At 50.0% G+C, this 25,711-nt stretch overlaps 1 protein-coding gene across 1 annotated transcript in view; it reads right to left on the bottom strand.

The window, feature by feature from the left end:
* Positions 1 to 802: 802 nt before the first annotated feature.
* The window catches only part of Clasp1 (cytoplasmic linker associated protein 1), a 236,065-nt gene continuing 211,156 nt past the window's right edge, over positions 803 to 25,711 (bottom strand). Inside the window, 6 exon segments of the mRNA XM_052736724.1 lie at positions 803 to 1,548; positions 5,298 to 5,414; positions 7,192 to 7,398; positions 19,991 to 20,119; positions 21,935 to 22,125; positions 24,183 to 24,426. Coding sequence (XP_052592684.1) covers positions 1,462 to 1,548; positions 5,298 to 5,414; positions 7,192 to 7,398; positions 19,991 to 20,119; positions 21,935 to 22,125; positions 24,183 to 24,426 — 975 coding nt within the window. The 3' untranslated portion in view covers positions 803 to 1,461.

The raw sequence follows: 25,711 nt of genomic DNA, 5'->3' as shown, positions 1-25,711 counted from the left end.
GTAAGGTCTGGTCCTGCTATATTTTGATTCTAGGCCAGTCAATAACAGCAAATCCCTTAAAATGCACCCCTGAGTTCTCCAAACAGCAGCAGTGGGGCAGTTACATGTGTGAGCCACTCATCACACACACACACACACACACACACACACACACACACACACACACACACACGCATGCACGCACGCACGCACGCACGCACGCACGCACGCACGCACACGCACACATCATTAGGGGCCTTCATTTTCAGTGTATTTCCAAATACAGCATAGGTCTTTTTGATTGTTTGAGACAGAGTCTCTACATAGCCCCGGCTGTCCTGGAACTGACCAGGCTGGCCTAGAATTCAGAGATCCACCTGCCTTTGCCTCCCAAGTACTGGGATTAAAGGTGTGTGCCACCAATGGCCAACCCAGTCATCTGGAAGGTCAGAGAAGCAGTGCTAGAATCGGGGCTAAGAAGTCAAGTGCCCAACCTCTCCTTTCATCTCCGGTAGTTGAAGTGGGCTCTGTACTGGAAGAGTGCATGCTTTGCTAAAATGAACACCCCCGAAGAGTCTTTTGCTGGGCATGTGGCCCCTATCTATAAACCCCAGTATTTGGGAGGCTAGAGGCAGGAGGATATCAAATTCAAGGCCAGCCTAGGAAAGTTTGCATGATTGCATTAAGAATTGTCATTTGGCTTAAGAATTGTATTCAAAATCTGTTTAGCCAGACTCTACCTTAGTTGCTGTGTCAAAAGACCTTCAAGAGGTGAGGCCAGTGACTCCCTGGGAGGTAACACAATGCGAGCCTGTCTCCAATCTTGGCGTTTTGCAGTCACCTTTTATTTAATGCAACCATGAGAACAGCAGCGGCGGCATTGCTGATTCCATCCCCAGGTGCTCCTGTCTCCCCGAGAAGCCAACCCCACTTGTTTGTCATGAGGCCACATCCAGGGGGTTGTCCTTGCCTTGCCCCGACTGCAGTCCCACTTTGACAAGGTCTCTTAAGACAAAACCTAAAGACACACACAGCCTTTCTCAGCGTCAGGTGGAAAACAGGTGGGGGTCTTGTCCCGTCTGACCACACTCTAAGAACAGAAGCATAAAGAACACACAGCAACACCCCAAACCACCCCCAAGTCCGTATGGACTGAAAAAATCTGCTACTGTGTACCAAGCACTGGCTGGAGAGCTCTGGTTTCTAAGAACTGTGCCCTCCATGGTTTGGTGATGTCAGCAGGCGGTGCAAGACACGTGTGAGTATGGCTCTTCATGTCTCAGTCCTTTTGTTTCTAGGGAGACTGCATAACAGGCCTTGCTTCCGTTACATTCAATACCAGCAAAATTCTACACAAAAGCTGGAAGGGACCAAAATACTGATTGTAATAAATTATGTGCGGCCTCCTCGAATGCACTGGGCAGCTGATGGGGCTTCTCCGAGGCACCACCGATGTGTGTTCTGCACAGACTGGCACAGCCACTAGCTGTGTGTGGACACATCAGAGGAGGAGCTGCTGTTGCTGTTGGTGGTCTGGGCCCTCTTTATGTATAAGTTCAGCAACTTCATCTGCAGAGAGAAAACGAAGACGAGTGAGCAGGGGGAAATCAGCAAGACGGCGGCTGGTTGGCAGCCCGGTGCCTGAAGACGGTTGGTACCCAGATGCTCTGGCTGAGTTGCTGTTGACAAGCTCAGGGTCTAGGTACACGGGGAAAGCTTAGAGAACAAGTGACCTGAAGGCTGGGCGGCCGGGGCTGCTGAGGAAGGCTCCTAGGGGCAGGGCCAGCACAGCACAGTGATAAAGACCCAGCTGTTGCTTCCCACAGGACCCTCCTACAGACCCCCACCGATGCCAGCCACACCTGGGAGTACTGTGGTTGACCCCAGGAAACCTATCATGGCCTTGGTTTTGATTTTCCCCAGCACTGCAAAAAGAAAAAAAGATGAAGTTAAGCTTGGTGTGGTGGCTCATGCCTATGGCAAGAGGACAAGTCTGAAGCTGGTCTGGGTCAGAGAGCCAGACCTTATCTCAAAAATCCCAAAACACTAGGGTCAGTGAGATGGCTCAGTGGAGAAAAGCACTTTTCCCGAGCCTGAGGAGCTGAGTTTGATTCTTAGGACTCATATGGTGGAAGGAGAGAGCCAAGTGGCAAGTTGTACTCTGATTTTTACCACATATGTGCCATGTCACATGCAGGACACACACACACACACACACACACACACACACACACCACACACACATGGCAAAACCTACAAAACCCCCACCAAGCCAAAGCCAACCATGTGGTGCTGGCATAGAGACTTCTGAATGCATGCACCGGAGGAATGGCGCAGACCCTGCAGAAGGAACCCTTCCCATGGATACTTTGACAACGGTGTCAAGACTGCGATGGAAAGAAGATGTTCTTTCCAACAGGGATGCTGCTGGGAGATGGACAGCTATCTGCAACAGAGTCAAGTTTAACCTTACTTCACACCACAGACAAAAATGAACCCAAGTGGAGCCAACTAGGCATCCAACAGCAGAGGGATCATAAAGAAAACGTGGTTCACACACACAGTGGGGTTTGTTCGGCCATAAAGAACAACAGAGCTGTGTTATCTGCAGGAAAATGGGTGGACTGGAGCTGACCACATCAAGGGAATCAGGCCGGTCTCAGAAGGACAGACACTTTTCTCTCCGGTGTGGTTCCTGGAGCTCACACGGGAGTATGACGTCATGGACACACAGCAGGACAGTGAGGCGGAGGCGAAGCTGCCTGGGGTGGGGGACAACAGGGAGAGATAGGATGGGGGGGCGGAGTTAAAAACAGCCCAAGTGAGCCACAAAGCTGAACCTGAGAGATCGACGAGCCTAAAATCTGACACTCACACGCGGGCTGGACAGCAGCTTCCTGACAGTGGATGTGGTAACGGTTTCTGGAGTGGGACCCCAAAGGTCCAAGAAACAAGAAAAAGAGACAAATAAATTTATTCCTTGGAATTAAAAATTGTGTGCACCAAGGCACAATTAACAGAGCAAGACTCCATCCAACCCATAAGAGAGAAGAGACATGCATTAACCACATATATCGGAAAGGGCTGGGTAATAGTTTTAGGTTAACTCATTTTTAAGCCCAACTTCCTTTATGAATAGGGCCTTGATGGTGGTCACTGTAGTTCAGCCACCTCTGAATCCCCAAGGAGGAGAGGAGGAGAGGAGGTGGGAAGCTGTGTGACTACCACTACCATTTTCATTAACAGTTAAGAAAGCAATCCGAGCCACGGGTAGTGTTCCACACTTTCAATCCCAGCACTCAGGAGTCAGAGGCAGGTGGATCAGAGTTTGAGGCTAGCCTGGTCTACAGAGGTAGTTCCAGGCCAGCCTGGTCTACAGAGTGAGTTTTAGGACAGCCAGAGCTTCACAAATAAACTTTGTCTCTGGGAAAAAAAAAATAACAACCTGATCAGAGTCTTGGCAGGAGGGAGGTGGAAGAGAGTGGAGATTGGGTCAGGTATGGCAAATCTATCTATCTATCTATCTATCTATCTATCTATCTATCTATCTATCTATCTATCTATCTATCAATCTATCTATCTATCTATCGCAAATCTATCTATCTATCTATCTATCTATCTATCTATCTATCTATCTATCTATCCATCCATCTATCATCTACCTATCATCTATCTATCTACCTACCTATCATCTATCTATCAATCAATCTATCTACCTATCTATCATCTATCTACCTACCTACCTGTGTTCTCATGTAACTCAGGCTAGCCTTTAACTCCATCCACCTACCTACCCACCCACCCACCCACCCACTCATCCATCTAACCACCCACCCATCCACCCACCTATCCATCCATCCATCCATCCATCCATCCACCCACCCACCCACCCATCCATCTACCCACCCACTCATCCACCCATCCACCCACCTATCCACCCACCTATCTATCCATCCATCCATCCATCCATCTATCCATCCATCCATCCATCCACCCACCCACCCATCCAGACTCTCATGTAACTCAGGCTAGCCTTTAACCATGTAGCTGAAGATGATCTTGAATTTCTGATCCTTCTGCCTCCACCTGAGCACTGGGATTACAGGTGCAAAGCACCAAACCCGGTTTATCAGCGTGGGGTGGTGCCCAGGGCTTTGTGCACACTAGGCAAGCACTCCCCAGCCTCATGGTAACTCCCCCACTTGCTTCTCTGGCCTCTTTCCATTGGTCTTCAGAGTATGTCCTCTGGACTAGGCGGTTCTCAACTACAGATAGCTAGCTTTGCTCTCAGGGGACACCTGACCATGTGTAGAGCCATTACAGTTAAAGGGAGAGTTACTGACAGGTAGAGAGTGGCTGGGGTTGCGGGTCATCAAGCTTCTGACACTGTACACGTGAGCTTCCATAAGCAAGTGGCCCCCAGGGTCAATGAGGAAAGAGGCCTGGCTAGGATGCCTCCCAGTGCCAAAGCGGCAGCTGAACTGTAAGGAAGCACTGCCCTACAGAGCTCTTCTCAGACAGGGAGCAGGGCCCTCTTAGGGCAGGCTCGAGGGAGTGACCATTCGTGCCCCTTAGGGAATCCTGTCTCGCGGCAGGGCAGAGAGCTGCCCGGATTCCGGGGAAGTGAGGCGCTGGTTCTGGTGCTCCCCAGCTGTGCCAAAACAGCAGCCCAACTTGAAACACTAGAAAATTCCTCTCACAAAGAGTAGGGCCCTGTGCCCCTGGATCCTGCTCTCCACTGGCATGTCAAGCGTATGGAACAGTGCCTGAGGTGCAGCAGGCCCAGGGCGAGGATGCCATTCCTACTGATGCCCACAAGGCACTCAACTCAGTCCAGCAATTTGTTCAAGGATGAGGTAATCTTAAAAGAATTTCTTGTTGTGTGTGTGCATATGTGCATGCCACAGAATGCACGTGGAGGTTGGCTCTCTCCTTCCACCTCTATGTGGGCTCCAGGGAGCAAATGCAGGCTGTCAGGGTCATGGCATGCACTTTTATCCACTGAACCAACTTGCCCACCTTGAGGTAAATTTCTTTAGTGACTCCATGGGGGATGGGGACAACCTGGCTCCTGAGCAAGGTTGTCTTCCTTCAGAAAGTTAGGTTGTCTTTTTAAAACCAGTTAGAATGGCCTATGGTGTGTCATTCAGAACCACCTTCCCATGGCTTAACTACATAGCCAGTCATTTTCACCTTAGGGAAAATGCCTTCTCAGAAGTCAGACAGCTAAACACACCCAGTGAAAAGAGCTGCCACCCAGGGGCTCACGATGAGCTGGCGGCCCAGGTGCAGGCAACAGCAGGTAATACTATACATACCTTGCTCCCCGTGAGCTGTGCAAGGTGAGGTTTCAGATCTTCTCCAATTACGGAATAGATTGCCACTAAGCAAAACACGCTGGCCTTCCGTACACTGCTCTCGGTGTTGTCGTAACCCTGGAGAGTCGAAGGGGAATGCAGAGAGGGAGTCAGATCAAAGCTGGGCCTCCCAGTCAGTGCTTCCACAGATGCCCTCGGATCGCAGCCCTGGACTTGTCAGTAACAACCACATACATCTCAGACCTGCAGGTGAATCTAGAGAGCTTTTGCCCTGGAGGGTCAAAAGTGACTGGCACCATGAGTGGCATGCAGGGGCAGGAGGACGTGGGATACAGGGGGGCTGCTTTGTTACAAGGTGCTGGCACTCCAGATGGCAAGAGGGAGGAGGAATGGAGAGAAAACCCCCGGGGAGCTGTGGAGAAACAAATGCCTCATCCAGGGTTAGCAAACTGCCTGAGCAGAAATGGCTTAAAAGAAAAGAGAGGGCCAGGGGTACAGTTCAGCAGGTGAAGGCATGTTCTGCCAAGCTTGATACCCAGGACTCACAGGGTGAAAGGAGAAAACAGAGTCCCTCAAACTGTTCTCTGACCAGCATGTGCGCGCGCGCGCGCGCGCGCACACACACACACACACACACACACACACACACACACACACACACGCATGCACGGGCGCACACTTTAAAAAAAAATACAACTAGCTATTCCTAAAAGCAAGATTTCTCTACGGTCCAGGGACTGCAGGGACTTCCTGTGTCCCTCATGTCCCACCTAAAATGAGGGCCGTGTGTTCTGCTACATATAGCCCTGGCCACCGCACCGCCTCTGTGTCTTTCCTCCATCTTGGATAACCTAGTCTTCAACAGTAAGTCCAAACAAACCCTTACAAACGGCAAACAGCAGCATGCATGAAACGGGAAGCTAGTTTCTCTAGCTCTCTCCACTGATGCCTGCTCTGTGTCCTGACACAGCACAGGACACTGTCACCTGCAGCTGCTATGTGCCCCCCCCCATGTCTCATAGAAGGCAGGAGAGCCCCACCAAGCACAGACACAGGACAGCAAAATATGTATGATGTATACTCCCTTCACCCCTTTGGCCTAGGGCTGGTCCACAGGAGGTCTGCAACAGGCGTTTGTTGAAGCAATGAACAGCATATGTTTACACTAAACAGAAGGCTCATTCCTTGAACCACAGGGGCTGATTTGGGCTATCAATTATCTTCTGCTGCACATAGAAGCAGGTGGGCTAAGAAGATATGTTTGTGCAAGCCTGGGCCTGTCAACATCCTGTCACAGGGGTAAGAGAAGGGCCCACGAGTGACCCCTCATCCAATGGTTAACGGTTGCTGGGGAAGGGAGAGACAGTTTCTTCAGTGGCACAGCACTCCCTGTGGATAACCCCTCACACTCCCGTAAGCCACCCTTATGAAACGCACCAGGTTGTCAAGGAATATACCTAGATCTCTAGACTAGCCATTAGTGGCCGTGTGTTCTTGGGGTCCTCTGCCTCTTTAACAAAGGACACCAGTGGACTATGACTAAAAGGAATTGGCTAGACCTTAATTATTAAAACGAGCATCAGCTAGAGAATATTCTCTGGTATAGAACCTGAGCTTTTCAAATCAAACCAACAAAAAGTAAATAAGTAAAGCCATGAAAGCAGAAGAGGGAAGGGAAGGGATCCTCAGTAGAGGGATGGAGACGGCAGTGGGCGACGGACAGGACAGAATGCACAGAAGGAGAAGGCCACAATGAAACTTGTTATCAATAACACGCTAACAAAACACTTTAAACAGAAGAGTTGCAGGTCCCAAGGACGGGTTGTCACTTGTGGCTTCCAGTCTGTCCCCCTTGGCGTGGAGCAGCCCGAGTCGACCCTCAACAGCAGCGTACCTGCAGCAGGCCTGGTATGATGTCGACAAGGAGCTGCAGCAAGGACTCCTTGGTGATCCTCTCTACCACTTTCGTCTGCATCTTGATGGCGGCCAGGTTGATAGGGTAGTCGGCCGTCTGGATGATTGGGCACAGCACTTTGATGCACTGCTCCGGGTGGATGGAGCTGGCTAGCGTGGATGCAGCTTCCTCAGCAGCTCTTACCACCTGAAAGAAGACCACAGAGTTGAGTGGTGCCTGCCTCGAGCGTTTTGAAAAGGACCAGTACCACTCCTTCCTGGCTCCAGGAGGATAAATGACCTTTATGACAATGACCCACTTCCTCCAAAACTGCTAAGGAAAATTAAAAGCAACCTGGGTTGTGTGGGACAAGGAAGTACAGGTCTGGGGGTTGGGGCCAAAACTTGGGCACAGTGGTCTCCACGTGTATCCCCTGCTCACATGGCAGTAGCTGCACCTGTATTTAGAGCTGCACCGACCACCTTGAGATGTCCTTAGTAACATGGCTTCTCAGCCTCACTGTGGTAAAGAATCTCTGCCCTGGAAGATTAGGACCTGAAAGTAAACACTTTCCAAGGGTCAACGGGACCCTCTGACACAAAGCCTGGAGAAAACCAGTGTCTTCTATACTGATGTCCTCTGGGAGGGACTGGCTCCAGGAGAGGGCTGTTTTCCTAGGGAATCTCTTGTGGGAAGCCCGTGTCCAGGAATCTGTGCCCATGACACTCTTTACCTTGTATCTTTAATTTTTTTAATTAACTAATTAATTATATCCATCATTCTATTTGAGAAAAAGTCAGATTGGGCTTTAACTCATTATATAGCTGAGGATGACCTTGAACTTCTGATCTTCCTGCCTCTACCTCCCAAGTGCTGGGATTCCACGTATGCACCATCAGCCCAGTTCATGCCGTTTTGGAGATGGAGCCCAGGACTGCATTGAGGCAAACACTCCAACTGAGTGAACTACATTCTCAGCTCCCTCCTTGCACTTTTTAGGAAGTGCATAAAATGCCTGCCACACGGCTGAAGGAGCAGCTCTGGTCTCTGGAGCCACAGACAATCCTCCTTTATGAAGAGGAGGGAAGAGTGCCGAGGCTGTGGTGGAAAGAACTGGAAAGCACTTACTGTGCTGCATGGACACACATCTCAGTCACCCCCCTTGCAAGAACTAGTATTCTACTTCCTCATCTGTAAAATGGGGACATCTCACAACAAGGAAGGGCAACGGCACAGATACAGCAGACCTTCATACGCACCTTAGGTAAACGGTACGTAAACAAGGCCACACACAGGCAAGCACATTCCTAGGAGTACAATGAGAATCTACAGCTCTCCCGAGCCCAGCCCTGAACTGCACAACCACCCACAACTTTCCTCTCTGCAGCTAATTCTTCAGTCCAATCTTCACACAATAACAAGGCAAGCCAACAACCCAAAGCGCTGGTCATCCTCAACCTTGCAATAAATGTTTATATGTATTTGTCATTGCTGCTGTTGGGAGCAGGCATGGACACGCTATGTATGCATATGAAGGTCACAGGACAACTCAGGTCAGTCGGCCCTTTTACCTGCTGGACTATCCTGCCAACCATGATTGACTTTTTGTTTGTTTGTTTGAGACAGGGTCTCTCTATGTAGCCTGTCCTGGAACTCACTCCGTAGACCAGGATGGCCTTGAACTCACAGAGATCCACCTGCTTCTGCCTCCCAAGTGCAGGGATTAAAAGTGTGTGCCACCCTACCCAGTTGAGAAATCTATAGCCTTTTAAAATATATTTTAAAAGTTACTTTTACTTATGCACATGTCTGTGTGGTTATGTTCCCATGAATGCCCACGGAGGCCAGAGCTGTCTGATGTACAGTCCTTTGCAAGGGCAGGAAGTACTCTTAGCCTCTGAGCATCTCTCCAGCCCATCCTGCTGTCTTTCTTTTCAGCTCAGAAGTTCTGTCCACTCTTGCTGGCCTACCATCCTTACAAGTGACTGGCCCTGGAAACAGCATTTGAACCACCTGGGACATCACATGGTAGATAGACCAGAGTGGGGTAGACGTGTGTGGACAGGGCACTTGGGCCAGGCCAGATTTGGGCTCTGAGGCCACACATACAGATTTTGGTCACTCTGGGGCCTTGAAATAGATGCTACCTACCACCTGATCCCCACAATCCCCTCTGTAGAAGGGGCAGGGCCAGACCTCTGGGATCCCCATCAGTGGTTGGATTTTGCCTTCTCTGCAAACAGTGCTGTGTTAGGAGCGTGTCTGATCTGTCCCTGGGTAGGTTCCGCTCCACAGAGCTGTCAAGGGAAATCCTTCTGAGTTACCATAGTCACAGCCATGGCCACTTTATTTAATACATTCAGGACTGGGCCATATTAGTGGTGGGATTTTCATCATGAAGTTCCCCATGGGAGTCAGCTACTCACACCCAGTATGTGATGTCCATCACTACAAAAATGCTCAGGTGGGGTGGGGGGCATCCAGTTAGTAAAGTACACGTTGTGAAAGCATGAGGACCTGAGTTTGACTCCCAGCACCCACGCAGAACAGCCAGGTAAGGTGGTACACACTTGGAATCTTGGTGCCGGGAGTCAAAGGGACTGCTGGGGTTGTTGTGACAAGCCTCGCTGAACTGGGGAGCTCTATGCCAGTGAGATTGTGTCTCAAAGGAAAGGATAGATGGCATCTGAGGAACGACCCTTGAAGCTGACCTCTAATGTCTACACACACACACACACCCCTTGGTGGCAATGCACAAAATGGTTCATGCCCCTTAGAGTGGTCTGCTTCCAGGATCTTTTTTTTTTTCCTTCTTTATGCTTTTTACTTTGAAAAGTTGCCACTAACATTAACCTTCCTGGAAGAAGACATTGATAGAAATCTACCTGAAGTGTTTTGTGAGGTCAGAGAAGTGGCAGTCCCTGGGAGGGAGTGGGCAGAGGCACCCCTGAGCAGCAGCCCTGCCATGGGGGTGGAGTGCTGTGCACAGTGCTAATGTTGCTATAATCATTGCAATGGTCACTGCTGTTTCTGCCCACCGCCCCAGACTGGCTGATCCAGGACATGCATTACCCCTCACACAGGGCTCACATGAGTGCCTGCCCCTCCTTGACCAGCCCACACCACACCAGAGCGTGCGTGCTTTTGATCCTGGTGACACTTTCTTGTAGAATTCTTTCCAACCAGGCACAGCTGGGACCCTCGCAGGTGTCTGGCTCTGACTAACGGGCTAAGTCACTCTCTTGTCCCCAGTTCTCTGCTTAGGAAACATGTCCTTGCTCAAGAAGGACCTTCCTCTCTGAATTTTCTTGGTGGCTGTTGTACTCCTCGCTGTGGACTTTGAAGTCCGTGGTTGCTCATTCTCATATCCTTCCTGTCAGGCTGTGTCTTTCACCCAGGCCTGAGCAGTTGCTTCCTAGGTGTGGGAACTGAGCTCCAGCACCCAGTCTGGTAGGAGAGACCTGTCCGTGCCTTCACGGTGCAGGGAAGCGTAAGGGTGGTTAGCTTGGAGGGGCTGTGTCAGGATGCGAAAGCCCAGAGACAAGCTCCTGAGGGCTCTCTTCTGTGTGGCAGGGTGGGGTTAGGAGGAGGCTGGTAAGGGATGGGAAGTGGCAAAGATATTCTCGGGTATCCTGAAAGCTGTGTGGCCCCTTGTTCCAGAAAGGCTGGCAGAGGGGGGTGAGTGGTATGGTAGACAGGCCTTAGCTGTCAAGATACTTATTCAGTCAAGAGTCTCAACTGTCTCAAACTCTTATGTTGGGATTAAAAACTCCCTACATTCAGCTGTGTGAAACATGCCACAGCTGGAATCCAGGTCTAGTGACCTGGCATCTGTTAGTTAATACTGGGAACCTGACAGGTCTAGAAACATCTAGGATATAAATCTCCAGGCACATCTGTGAGTCTGTGAGTTTCTAGGCTGGGTTAACTGAGACAGGAAGACCCACTCTAAATGTGGGCAGCACCATCCACTGGCCTGGGGTCCTGGACTGAATAAAGAGGAGGAAGTGAGCTGAGCCCAGCGTTCATCTGTTTGATTTCTGACAGCAGATGTGGTGTGACCCACTCCCTCCCTCAGGCTCCTGCCACCATGCCGTCCCTGCCATGATGGACTGCATCCCGCAAACTGTGAGCTGAGCTAAATCCTTCCTCCCTTAAGTTCTTTCTCTCAGAACAACAAGAAAAGCAACCAACACACATCTAAAAAACTGATCTGGAGCTACTGGGTGCTAGAGAGCACAGCTCAGGCCTCCTCCTGTCTCCCTACTGTCCAAATGCCACATCCAGTACCCTGAGTGGGAAACACGGTCCAGGGCTAGAGCAAGACAGGGTTACCCTTTCCCCAGACCTCTAAAATATCAACCTGTGGCGGGGGCTGGGTCTTCAGTGAGGTCTGGCTCCTTCCTGGCCAGCGGCCGCCCCACCCCCCATACACTCCTATCTGTCCCTTATATCCCTTACCCAACTGGGCAAGTCATCTTTTAAGACTCATGACTCAGTAGAAGCCTGCGAGGCTGTGCAATCTCCTTGCGGACATGTCTCTCCTATTAGACAAAGGGCTCCCGAAGGCGAGATCCCGTCTCTGCCATCTCTCTGCGCTCCAGGCTGGGTACAAAGTCCAGTGTACACACAGCAGTCAGTATGTTTGCCATGGTCATCTTTCTGTGCTATCATGTTTTTCTCCCCATAGTGTACAAGTCAGCTCAGGTGCAGTCACCTCTGACTGTGTTTAGCCCAGAACACGGGAAGCAAGCAGGACACAAGCCTATTTTCAACGGCGGTAAGGAAATAAGTCACAGAGCCTCCGAGCGGCGGACTGGTGAGGTGACTCAAGTGGTTAAAGGAGCCTGCTGCTGAGAATAATGCCCTGGATCCAACCCCAGGGACCTACACGGGGGAGGGCAAGAGCTGACTCCCGAAGGCTGTCCTTCGATCTCTACTACAGGTGCATGATGGCACACATGCTACCACACATCACATAGACATATAATACACACACAGACACACACACACACACACACACACACACTGACGCGTGGCAGGTAGAACTGAAGATCTCGCCAGGAGCAAAGAGCAGGACAAACAACGACTTGAAGACAGAGCAAAAGTCAGGCCCCAGCCAGTCAGTCCCAGGAGAAGCCAGCCAACCCCCTCTGGTGCCTCACAGTGAGAAGACCGTCTCTCATGCTATTGCTGTACAGGTTCAAGGGAACTGCTGTCCAGTGACTGCTGGGAAAACACCCTTTCAGGTCTGCGCAAGTGAGCCCAGCCCCAGCGGTGTCCCCTTGGGACATGCAGGGATTCTAGAGGTGTGGGCATGAAGCACTTCAACAAGCACATTGATGTGCGTGCACTTCTGAGAACAGTCTCAAATACACTGCTGGGGACTGCACATCAGGATGAGCAGCTGAAGGCCTCTTTTTCCCTCAGGGTGAGAGAAAGTTCCCCAAGACAGACACCGGTTTTGGCAGGGAAGGTAGTGTTCTGACTTCCCTCCATATGCCAAAGCCTGGCTTTGGCAGGCTGCCTGTATCAGGGTGAACTTTAGGTTCTGCCCTATGTTCTCTGTAACATAAGAAGTGAGATTATAATGTAAGCAAATAGAGAACAAAAGTAAACACAAGTAACAGAAGGAAAGGAAGCAACATGCTCAACAGACAAGGTGGCTGCCAGTGCCGCTGAGGGGGTTTTAAAAAGTGTGCGTGCGTGCGTGCGTGTGTGTGTGTGTGTGTGTGTGTGTGTGTGTGTGTGTGTAGGGGGGCGGGGGGAGACATGTAGGGTCAGCAGGAGCAAGCTCACATCTACATTTGCTTAGAAACGCAGGAACTCTTCCTCTCCATTGTTAAGGATGTAAGTGTCTAGCTAGAAAAAGACAACTGTCCCATGTAGCTGTGTGTACAATGAGGTCCAGCTTCACGGCCCAGGCTGGCCTTGATCTCTTGATCCTCCTGCACACCTAGCTGTTTAAGGAAATGGGATCATGACTCAAAATACTGATGAATGTTTGCTTAAAGATTAGGTTTCTTAATTTTAAGGCACAGAAGTTCTCGACATTTGGATTGCGTGTTTGGAGTGCACCAAGTTTGATTTGGCTCTGTCTCAGATGCATCGGAACAACTGAGAGCGTAAAAAAAAAAAAAAAAAAAAAAGCAGACATCCAAAAACAATGATGGCCAGAATCCAAGAGCTCTTCCCCAGGGCACCTGGAGTTGAGCTCCTGGAGCATTTGGAAGCTAAAGAGATGCCGATGCCACCTTCTGGGATTGGCCAGAAAGCCTCACAGCCAACATGGAGTCTTGGTGTCCATTAGAAAAAGGAGGGAACTGGGTGTGATCATGTGTGTCTTTAATCCCAGCACTCAAGAGGCAGAGGCAAACAAATCTCTGTGAGTTTGAGGCCAGCTGGGTCTACACACAGAGCTCCAGTTCAGCCAGGGATACATAGAGACACCCTGTCAATAAATAATGATAATAATAATAATAATAATAATAATAATATAATCATAAAAGACTCATGTGGCAAAATGGCACAGGCAGGAGCTGGGACTTAGGGTGGAGGGCAACTGTAGGTCAACTCTGTCAACAGAGTGCCATCTAGCCATGCCGAGACCAAGAGGGAGAAACAAAGAAAACTGAGGCTCTGGAGGCTCCAGCCTGGAGCTAATTCTGTTACCAAGCAGCCGGTAGATGCTGAGGTAAAATCCTTCCCATGTCCATGCCTGTTTTTCTCACCAGGAAAGCTACCTAGTAAGGACTGAATGGAGAACTGTTAATTGAATTATTTTGGACTGTATAATCTTATCATTCATCACAACCCGATGGGTGTTTTTCCCTGAAGAAACATACACATACAAAAGGCTTCAAAAAGCCTCAGGAGAGAGGCAAAGCGAGATCGGTGTACTCATGACCAGTGAGGCGGCACAGTGGCTAATGGTCTGACTGCCAAACCTGACGACCTGAGTTTGCTCCTGGGACCCTCTTGGTAGAGAGAGAGAGAAATGACTCCCACACATTGTCCTCTGACCTCTAACGGTCGCATGCCCCACCTCACATTCACACCAACTATAATAATAAACAAGAGACCCACCTACTCACTGGGCAGACGGGGGTCAGCAGGGGTAATGGTGCGGAATGGGAGGGGCCGAGGAGGTAGGGTGGGGAGGGGCAGGGTACAGGCCCAGCCCGGAAGTGCTGCACAGTGAAGTGATGAGAAGCGGAGCCCCTCTCTGCACTGGTTAACTCCACTGTCCATCTCTGAGAGCTTACAGTGCCTCCCAGCCCAGTGCAAGTACAAACAGAACAGACCGAGAGCGGGTACCTGCTCAGGGATACAAGTCATCTTCCTGTAATTTAAACAGAGGTCTCTTGGATCTAGTCAATGAAATGCAGTTAAATTACATTTTACTTTATTGTGTGTCACACACAAAATAAGTAAATAAACAAATGTAATAACCGTTCTTTTATTTTCTTTTAAATTAGCATACTTTCTTCAACAGGAGAGGTAAGGGGGACAGACGTCCAGTTTTCCTTGGGACTAGCTGCCTCACCTCACATCACCAATATGAGTCCCACTGGGAGGGACACAAGGCACTCCTCTCCCCATGTCACGGCCCTAGACATCAGAGTGCCTTGGAGACTCCTCCAGTGGCAGCCTGAGCAGTGTGCAAACCCACCCACCATCCAACAGCAGCTGCCTTCCGAAGCCGTGCATCAAGGGCAGGTGTCACGGCGCCAAGGGTCAGTGAAGATTCACTCTGTCCCAACAGCAGCAACAGCAGAGGCGGCGCCGCCTGGGCCTGGCCCATATGACAGTCCTGGAGGTGGACAAGGTATGTCCCCATGGAAGCTGCATGGGCTGCCTGCCCAGGAGCACTCCTGGGATTCAGCCTGGGTGTCCTTCTGTCTGCACATCCCAGTCTTTCTTCCTCTCCCTCCTTCCTGCTGTCCAGGCTGTCTACCCTGACCAGCTAGCCAGCTCCAAGTCCCCAGTGCCTCTTGCGAGGCACCACACAATGATTTCTGCTGTAACAAACGTAAGCACACCCCAGACTTGAACCCCCTCCCACCTGACCTGGTCAGTGACCAAACAGTGACTAGGAGTTGGTGTCGCAGCAGCAGACTGCTGGCTTGGCAGCTACGGACTGCACAACGATGCTATCGAGGTTTCTGATTTTGTCTGTTTACTAAAAAGCAAGAATTTCCAAAAGAAAAGGGGCTTCTGGTCAGATCCCAAGATTGGGCCCATGGAAACTAGAGCTTTAGAGTCTGTGAGGATTTAGGTCTGTCACTCAACAGCCACTGCTGCTTTGCTGCTATTACCCAGGAACTGAGAGAGACAGAGATAACCCCCTGATTGGGCCTGGGGCTACCAGATAAGAGAAAGCAAGGTCCACTAGGGGTAGTGACTTCTAGGTTCCTGGGTTGCTGTGTTGCAGAAGGTCATTCTCGAACACAGGAGGCCCTGGAGACAGGGCTGGCTGGGAATTTTAACAAGCACCTGAAGGAGGATCCCGCTCAGGAACAAGCTTCCTCTGGTCACAGTTAGCTAGTCAAAGGACTGATCAAACACACCCCACGGCTGGGGAAGGCCAGGCAGTCAGGGAGCTTTCTTTGCCCTTCTATTTTCAAGTGACTTTAGTCTGATTTTGCTTTTCTGATGCTTTGAGATCATAAAATATAAAATTTAACTGGAAAAGATTTAAAAGCAAAACCTACAGAGAGAGGTAAGGAAACCAGCCATCCTGCACCAGCTGTACCTCCCAATTTTGAATAACAGCCTTTTTAAGTCTTCAAAACATTATGTGGATGGGCGTTTTGCCTGCATGTATGTATGTGCACCCTATGTACACAGTGCCCTCAGGCCAGAAGAGGCCACTGCACCCCTGGAACTGGAGCAAATGCTGCTTGTGTGGGTACTGAGAAAAGAAACCGGTCCTCCGCAAGAGCAGCAAGTGTTCTTAACTGCCGAGTCACCTCTCCAGCACCCCCATCTTAAACTCTAATCCACATGCACTGTGTGTGCCGCTCTGCCTCTCTCTGTGCCCTCCCCCCCACTGTGTGCGAGTGCGTGTGCATATGTGTGTGTGAGAGAGACGGTGAACACGGGGAGCATGAGGACAACTTTCAGGCATCATTCCCACCTTCCCCCTTGTTTTCACCAGGGTTCTTTTTAAGTTTGCTGTGGTGTAAGCTAGCCTCGCTTCTTGTGAGCTTACAAAACTTCTCCTGTCTCTCCCTTACATCATGCCCTAAGGGCACTGGGAGCACACATCCATGCTCCTAAGCCTGGGTCACTGGGTTCTGAGGGTTTGGACTCAGGTCCTCATGCCACTTGCCCACTGAGCCAGCTCTCTAGTCCTCTAGTAGCTTTTAAGATGTGTCTCAGTTTCAAAGTGTTGGGTTTCTAGAAGCCAGCTTTCACTGCTACAATTCCGCAGCCAGATTCACAGTGTGGGACACGACCTGTGACAGGGAAGACGGCTGGTGTTCCAGTCTCTTGGAGCAGCTCTGTGTGAGTCGGTCAGGACTTGTATTCTCCTAAGGCCTGGGTTTTGTTGGGGAATGTAAAACTGCTTCCTTCTTTGGAGAGGGTAGTTCTAAGAGAGGACCCCTGGAATGTGCACACTTTGGAAGTGTTGATCAGACAGGAAAACAGATGTTTGCCTCTGGATGATGGACATAGAAACCTAAAAGCACCATGGATCCCTTCTAAGCATGTGTGGAGTCATAAGTACTAAATGTGGAAAATACAACAAGACTAGACAAAAATGATGCCACCGGTGTGGCCACCACAGGAACTGCATGTGGAGCTAACTATTCTGAAGAATCCTGAGACTCAGAGACCAGGGATGGAGACAGGTTGGTTGAAACGAAGGGGGGTGGGGTGAACTCAGTTGCTAACACTTCGCACAGGACTCAAGTTTAATCTTCAGAACCTGCATCAGAAAGCTGGGCATGGACTGGCAAGATGGCTCAGACAAGTAAAAGCATGTGCTGTGCAAGCTCGACGACCTGAGTGTGGTCCCTGGAGCCCAGAGTGGAAGGAAGGAGACAGGGGGTGACTTCTGAAACTCTCCTCGGACCTCCACCTGCATGTGCCCAGTGGCACGAGCATACCCGCACACATACACTTATTAAAAATAAAAAAGCAGGTGTAGTGGCACTTTTAGTCACAGAACTAGGGAGGTGGTGACAGGCAGATCCACAGGGTTCTCTTTTCTGGCCAGCCAGCCTAGCCTACTGGTCAAGTTCTGGGCCGGTAAGAGGTTCCGTCTCAAAATAAAAGGGAGACAATACTTGAGGAACACCCAAGGCTGACTTCTTGCCTCTACATACACATATACACTTGCACCACACACATAAGTGTACACACACACACACACACACACACACACACACACACACACACACATACACACACACACACAGAGAAAGACTTGAAGAATTTTCAAGAAAAATGAAAACCAAACCCCAAACCTAAACGTGCAGGTGCCTGAGCTGCTCCTGGCCACGTGACGGCCTGAGGTGCAGGAGGAAGTGGTAAGGGCAGGAGTCAAGGTGAGCCCAGACATGTAAAGCAGAGAGGGCCTGCCAACACAGACCTCGGAACACTATGTCCCGCCGGCACCCTTAGGCTGCTGGGATGGCAGTATGGCACCTTCCGGTTACAGGACTCTCATGCTGACAGAATACTGAGAAATGAATCTGAAGCAGGAGATCGTCTCACTCTTTTCTTGGGCCATTTAAGAGAACTTCATACTTTCTAAACCATTTTCAAGGAAAAGAAACATAAAATAGTACATTTTAACTTATATTTGTAGTCTACAGGTTTTCAATATTGCGATGCCCAGGTTAAAAAGCCAGCCTCCAGCTGGATGGAGGTGCTCAAACACCACATTAGCTTAGTTCCTTAAACATTAATAATAAAAAGCTATGTGTACGGTATTTTGCCTGCATGTATGCATGTGCACCATGCCGTGCCTAGTGCCCTTAGAGGCCAGAAGAGGGTCTCAGATCCCCTGGCACAGAAATTACCCATGATGAGAGCTGTCATATAGACATTGGGAATCTAACCTGTCCTCTGGAAGGGCAGCCAATTCTCTTAACCACAGAGCCATCTCTCCAGCCCCCTTCGCTCACGGTAATCTCATTTCAAGCCTGTCTTTTGTCACCCAAACAGCTACTACCACCTGTCAGGTGTGGCCAGTCTTTTGACATTGCCATATTTAATACTGTTATCTACAAAGTGCATGCTTGAGAACCGCACAATTGCGTTTTAAAGAAGAGTGGGGGTCCAGCAGGTAAAGGTGCTTGCTGAAGCTTGATGGTCTGAGTTCGACCCATCGTGTTCTACATGAAAGAAGGAAAGAACTGATTTCCAATAAACTCTGCTCTATCTCCACATGTGCATTCATACATGTGTGCACACACAAAACAAACTATAATTAAAGAAACACACACACACACACACCCTTCCTAGTGTTTTAAGTAAGTTTACAATTCTGTGTTGACTTACAGCCACTCTGGGATCCAAACTTCCAACTGGACAAACATGAATCCTAGCTATAAAACAACACCAATTTCACTTCAATTTTTCGTCACTGATTCTCACTAAGGACAAGCTATTTAAAAAACAAAGTCGGTGCAAGATAGCTTGTCCTTCATAAGAGACCCAAGACCTGGTCTGTACTTGTTCTGCTACGAACTTACTGAGCAGGCTTTTTAGGTCCTTTCTTCTTTATCTGAGAACAATGAAGTTGATCTCATATTATCCTGTCTGGTTCACATGTTAAGAGTGTGTGTGTGTGTGTGTGTGTGTGTGTGTGTGTGTGTGTGTGTGTGTGTAAGTGGAACGACTTCTGTTCAAAACATGAGTGTCACCATCATGCCATCAAGGCAGGTTTTAGAGACTCCGTCACTTGTTGGAAATGTTCCTTGGGGCTATGTGCTATGTACTGTATGTGTCCAGCAGGGAGAGACAGAGGACACCCTCCTCCAGATCACCATCTGAGAAGGTCAAAGCAGTCCTATGTGCTATGTACTGCATGTGTGTGTGCAGCAGGGAGAGACAGAGGACACCCCTCCTCCAGATCACCATCTGAGAAGGTCAAAGCAGTAACTGCCCAAGCAGTCAAACCATGGCCAGGAGAAAAACTACCCTCAGGGTCTCGTTCCCTTTGCTGATATAAGAACTGTTCTCCTCATAAGCCTTGTCCATGAGCACTCTCACAGTAGGTGTGCAGAACCAAGAGGTTGTACTGGACAAGCTCACGGTTTGGTGGGGTCAACCCACTCCTCACCATCTTGAGCTTGCTCCAGTTCTAAAGCCACCATTCTGGCTCCATGTGTCTGCTGATGGAGGTTGTCACTGGACTCGTGTGCATGTGTATGCACACAGGCCGGAGGTCCATCTCTGGTGTCATTCCTCATGACTTGTCTATCTTCCCTTCCCCTCTTTCTTGATAGGGTCTCGTTTGCTCAGAGCTTGCTGAGTAGGCTAGCAATCCCATGGATATACCTTTCTCTTTCTACCTAGTACTGGGTTACTGGCTTTGTTTGTTTGTTTTTCGACACAGGGTTTTAGCTTTTGGAGCCTGTCCTGGAACTCATTCTGTAGACCAGGCTGGCCTCGAACTCACAGAGATCCGCCTGCCTCTGCCTCCCAAGTGCTGGGATTAAAGGCATGTGCCACCACCGCCCAGCAGGTCACTGGCTTTTTAATGTGGATTCTGGAGACGGATTAGGTACTCAGGCTTGCACAGCAGGCCCTTTACCAGCTCCTTCCTGGGAGCAGGGCTCACCTCTTTGTGGGAGTCTTTGTGGGCTTCCAGCGTCTTCATGATCGTCAGTTCTGCGTAGTTTTTGAATCTTGCTGGCTGGTTTCTCAGAATCTCCCGTAACACTCTCAGTGCCAGAGCTCGAATGGAATGCTAGGTGTGAGGGGAAAAGAAATGTCACCAAATAGTATGTGGCCCCTGTCCATGCCTACAGCACGCATGGGCTCACAGGAAAGATCTGTTCCAGGGGGGTCTAGCCTCTTACAGGCCCCTCTACATGGACTTCAAAAGTCTCCTCAACATGGGCTTCCTGGACAGTCAACTCCAGGAGGGCAGGCACTGATGCATGGGTCCATCTTTAGGACCCAGCACCTGGAGAGGCTGGCAAAGGCTTCTACAACGAACTCTACACTGCGGATCAAATGAAGAAGGCAGACCTAAGTTCACGGTCAGCTCCCTAGCCTTTCGAGACGAATGGAAGCCTGGGCTCATCGTGAAACACACACAGGGACGAGCTGACGGACAGGGCCTGCCGGGCTGTGAACTCTCTGAGGTCAGCTGGAGACCGTGTCTATGCCTGACCTTTGGGGTGATGAGGTCACCCATGCAACAGGCCTCAGGCTGTTAAGGCCCAAGTCATGTGTCTGGAGAAAAGCCATTCTAAACAGACGCCTAATCTCAAGAAAGAGAGCGGAGTTTACTGCAAACAGAGCCGAGAAGCACATCCTGATTCCTTGTCACTCAAGTGTGCACTGTGCAAACGCACACAGACAGCACCTGCCCGCCCTCTGTGTGACGTCATCCCATCTCCCCGCAGAACCAGGGCAGGTGTAACGGCCTCCCTGGGCAGGGCCTCGAAGGAAAGTCAGTGTGGACTTTCATTGCCTCACTTCCCCTACACCAGACCTTTAATCCTGAGTCAGAAGACAATCTCAGGGCAGCACTTACTGCTCTCCTGCTGCCACCAGTCACCAGCACTGTGACCCTGGGTCTGGCCTATGACCTCACACTGGGCTAGCTTCTTGGAACACCTCCTAGCCCTGTGCTCCAGCTCTGTCAGGCCACGGAAAACCAATGTGGAGAGATGGACGTTACTCAGGAAGTTTAACTCCAGCTGTTCCCTCCCAATTCTGCGGTAGGGGCCTGTTCCACAGGCAGGAGGCTAGACTGGATCACCTCCTCCAAGGTTAGCCACTAAGTACCAGGTTCAGTGTCACAGCCCAGCCATGCTACAAAGCCTGCTCTGTCACATTCAAATGTCCCAGCATGAAGGTTTTGTTTTATAACTATTAATACACCTTGGGAACCTATCTTTTAAAAAATAAATTCTGGGCAGGAAAGATGGCTCAGTGACCTGAGTTTAATCCCCAAAACACACAGAGGCAGCAAAGAAGTGACCCCTACAAGTTGTGTCCCCCGCCACGTGTTGTATGTGCCCACATAAATTAGTTTCTGGGTTTTTTTTTTTTTTTTCTGAGATAGGATTTCTCTGCGCAGCCCTGACTGGATCTTGCTCTGTAGACCAGGCTGGCCTTTTAAATTCACAGAGATCCGCCTGGCTCTGCCTCCCGAGTGCTGGGATTAAAGACATTTACCACCACTTCCCAGCAAATGAGTTAAAAAATTTAAAAATAAACTTCTCTATTTCACATGAAATAAAAGTGAAACTTGTGTAAAGATGAATCCTGCAAGGCTACCACCTGCATTATGGGGTTTGGGCAAAATTCTGTGTGAAAGTATCTAGGTTCAGGAAGGTGTTTCGTTGGCTAGCTGTCCACCCAGTTCCAGGGAGACCTGGGTCTGCACACGTGAGCTGATGTGGCTGTTGCAGGCTCGTGAGTGCTCAGGAACTATGTGGAAACCGGATGAACACTTGATTTGGTGTAAACCAGGCACAGAACCCCCAAAGGGAAGCTAGTCAGCCCTGATCAGGGAAGGCCCCATGTGGGAAGGGCTGTGAGTGCCTACATCCTTGTCCCCTAGAGTTTCCAGCAGCAGCAGCAGGATGGTCTTGAAGTGCTCCTCCCACACGCCCAGGCTGTCCTCCCTGGTGATCTTGAGCAGCTCCAGCAGTGCTCCCTTCCGCTCCTCCACACGCTCGTTGTGGTTAGATAGCTCTTTCAGCAAGTCAGCCACCAGGTCCGAGTGGTCAATGGGCACTGCGGAGACAACACGGAACCTCAGGAGATGCTGGCCACAGCGTTCCCGCCACGTTCTTTCCTACCTCGACTCCTTTCCCTTTCCCCTCCTACACTGCTCTGCTTGGCTGCCAGCCTCCCGCTGTGTACCCCCCGACATCTTTACCATGCTGTGAGAACAGAGGGCCAGGCTAGCTGCACAACACCAGAGTCCTGTGAGTCCTCCCTTCCTTACCATTTCCCCCTGTCTATTTTTACACAGAGGTTAAAAAAACAAAAAAAAACAAAAACAATCATCTTTTTCTAAACTCTCTTCTACTACCACAGTCTTGAGTCAGGCTTTCTACTGGACAGCCTCTAACCAGTAGGAGAGCCATTCCAACGCACAAATTGGATCCCCCAAGGCTCTCCCATTCTCCCACTGACTAACATCTGTCCCATTCCAGTGTGTACATTCTCCCAAGGCCCTCCCGTTCTCTACATCACACTGCTCAAAGGCACCTCTTTCCTGGCCGTACTCACTGAAAAGCCCTCAGCCCTGAAAACTCAACTTTAAACAGGGAGCATGGGGAACCACTGTGGAGACAAGTCACCACACGCACTCCTGAGGCATATTTGCAAATTTCTTTAGCTTCTGGAATTAAGGGACAAGGACATAAGGAAGTTCAAATGTTGAACGCTTGCCTTTCTCCATCAGCTCTTCAGTAACAGGTGATGGATAAGAGGAACCGACACTCTAGCCTCTGGTCAAGAGCAGCAAAGGAGAAGTACCGGGTGCAGCGACTCCACAAGCAAAGGAAAAATCATCCCCTTCTCCCAGAAAGCATGGGTCACAGCAAACGCCAGCCAGCCCAGGCTCACAGCCAGGGGACTAGCGCTTGGCAAACCCAGGGAAACGACAGTTCTGGGATTGATTTTTGACCCTTGATGCCTCTTCTGTTCTGGACAGCTGGAGAACTGTCTTCTACCTCAGAACTGCACAGTATCAGGTCCTTTATTCCTTCTGTGCCTTGAGCCTGCCCCCTGCCTCACGCAGCAGCCCCCTCCAAAGTGTGCTCATTCTGAGTCTGTAACCCAACAGGCTCGAGCAATCATGCCAGGAAGTGGGCCTTGCTTTCCTTCCGGCAGGCCAACCCAGTTACTTCAAGATTACAAGAAAGCACTCAAACAGTTATTTAGAATGCTAATTTATATAATTTTCCACTCAAACCAAACAGATCTACTACGAGCTGCAAAAATGTCACGTGAAGTTACCATAGAGCCAAGCTAGCGAGTATGAGTGAGGTGGAGAAGAAAAGCTTCAGTTGCTGGCACAAACACTAGCCAACCAGTAGTCACTGGCCAGTCACTGGCTTTGGTCCTGCAGACTGAATCCGGGGCCTCACATGTGCTAAGTACAATTCAATCCCTGAGCCACATTTTCTGTCCCTGGATACTATCTTGACACGGGACTCAGAAGAACTCCAGGGACATATTCCTCTGTTATATTTTGGGCAAGTATCTTAATCTTTCTGAATCTATTTGTTAGCCTGTAAAATGAGAAGAGCCATCTCCAGTCTCAGAAGCCAACGGGCATATGCTTCTCAGCAAAGTGCCAGCATGAGGTAGGCAAGCAACTACCATCAGCTGCCCTGCCTCCTCCCTCTGGTACACAGGGCACAGTCTGAGAAGACCCCGGGTGCCACACTGCCAAAGGAAGAGGGAAGCCAGCGCATGGCTTTGGGACTTCACCTTCATGGCTACGAGAGCCAGGGCGGTAAGGGCCAAGGTCTTCACAGAGAGCAGCATTAGATGCCTGTGCCCTGGGTCAGCCACCCCACTTAGGCAGCATTCTAGAAAAGTCCCAGTAGCAGGGCCTCCACGGACAGACTGCAGCTCTCAGAGGGTAAGACCAAACAGGCTTCTACTCACAGGGGACCTCCCAGGCCCAAGCACACAGCGGGCACTCAGTAAGCAGTTCTGAGCAAACAATGGACCAGGGCAGACCCCATGCTTCTACTTGTGTGACAGGGCCCCCAAGGCTGGGGTGACAGAGGGAAGTGTGTAGGAGACACAGAAGGGTGGACAAGCAGACAGACCATCTCGGAGCTGCTCCATGTCATCGTCAAACACTGCCTCCTTCAGAGCCGTCTTGTCATAGGTGTTGATGGTGTCCGAGTAGGGATACGGGTTATACTCCCGTGCTCGCTGCCCCGGGAAGGCACGTGGAGGCTGCGTGTTGAGCAGGGAGGTCTTGTTGTCCAAAGCCATCCTTCCTCCTTCCACCTCACCGCCTCCCCGGCCTTCGGTGGCAGGTGAGGCTGCTCCCCCGTCTCGGGACACCTGGAACACAGCACACAGTCACTCTGGACCTCCTGACAAACCTGTTCATTTGTTTGTCTTCCATTCCTTCCTTCCCCCGTCCGTCTCTGTCTCTTCTTTTCCTCCCTCCGCTTCTCCTTCTTTCACAGGGTCTCACTATGCAGTCCTGGCTGGCCTGGAACTCACTATGTAGACCAGCCTGGCCTTGAACTCAGAGATCCACCTAGCTAGCTGTCTTCCCCATGCTAGGACTAAAGGCATGTGCCACCACACCCGGCCCACACGCTTTCTTTGATGCTTAGGAATTTCTTAGAAGGGCCAGGGATTTCCATTCGCAAGCTGCCACTGACAAAAGAGCAGTTATTGATATTTAATCTTATTTAAAACATTTTAAAAAGTATGTGTGTGTGTGTGTGTGTGTGTGTGTGTGTCTGTCTGTCTGTCTGTCCCCACAGAGGCTAGAAGAGGGTGTTCTTCTTGGAGTTACAGGTAGTTGTGAGCTGCCTGATAGAGGCGTTGGGAACTGAACTCTGGGAGAATAGCAAGTGCTCTCTCTTAATCATGGAGCCTTCTCCCCAGCTCCATGCTATTGTTATTTCTATCTGAATAGAACATCCCTAGATCTGCTGATATATTTTAGCCTGTTTTCCTTTGTTATTTGGTGGTTCACTGGATTCATGAGTTTTCTTAAGGATTGCTACCATGCGCTCTGAAGAGCTCCTTGGAAATGGAGGAGTATGTCCTTCATTGTCCACTCTTGAGAAGCCTGCCTCAGACCACTGTGGCTTTCGGCTCCAATACCAACAGTAGGGGCTTCTCAACGGTACCTTAACAACACCTCCATGGAGAAAGCCCGAGTACTGCTCAGAGCCTAAAGCATTCTAAATATCCACAAGTAAGCCCCTTGATTTGTAGATTTTTTTTGAGATAATAATGAGGGTCAGGCAGATTATTTCAAAATTACCTCTAACGTTGAGACACAGTAAGTATCTCCCAGGCCATAACCACTCTTCCATTCTTTGGATACCTAGTCCTGAATTTTTTTCTCCTGTCTGTCTTAACAGTTGTCTTTCAATGGTCTCTGGCATGGTTTTGATAGTCTTGCTCTGCTGGCTAGTTTTACGTCAACTCGACACAATCTAGAGTCATTTGGGAAGAGGGAGCCTCAATTGAAAAAAAAAAAATCCTCTAGAAGACTGGCCTGTGGGCAAGTCTCTGGTGCATTTTCTTAATCAATAATTACTGTGGGAGCGCCCAGCCCACTGGAGGTGCTGCCACCCCTGGGCTGGTGGCCTTGGGCGTTAGA

This window comes from Peromyscus californicus, unplaced genomic scaffold (assembly GCF_007827085.1).
Source record: "Peromyscus californicus insignis strain IS unplaced genomic scaffold, ASM782708v3 Scaffold_14__1_contigs__length_90479793_seg_2, whole genome shotgun sequence".
Taxonomy (NCBI): domain Eukaryota; kingdom Metazoa; phylum Chordata; class Mammalia; order Rodentia; family Cricetidae; genus Peromyscus; species Peromyscus californicus.
This window is presented reverse-complemented; position numbering and strand designations above follow the sequence as displayed.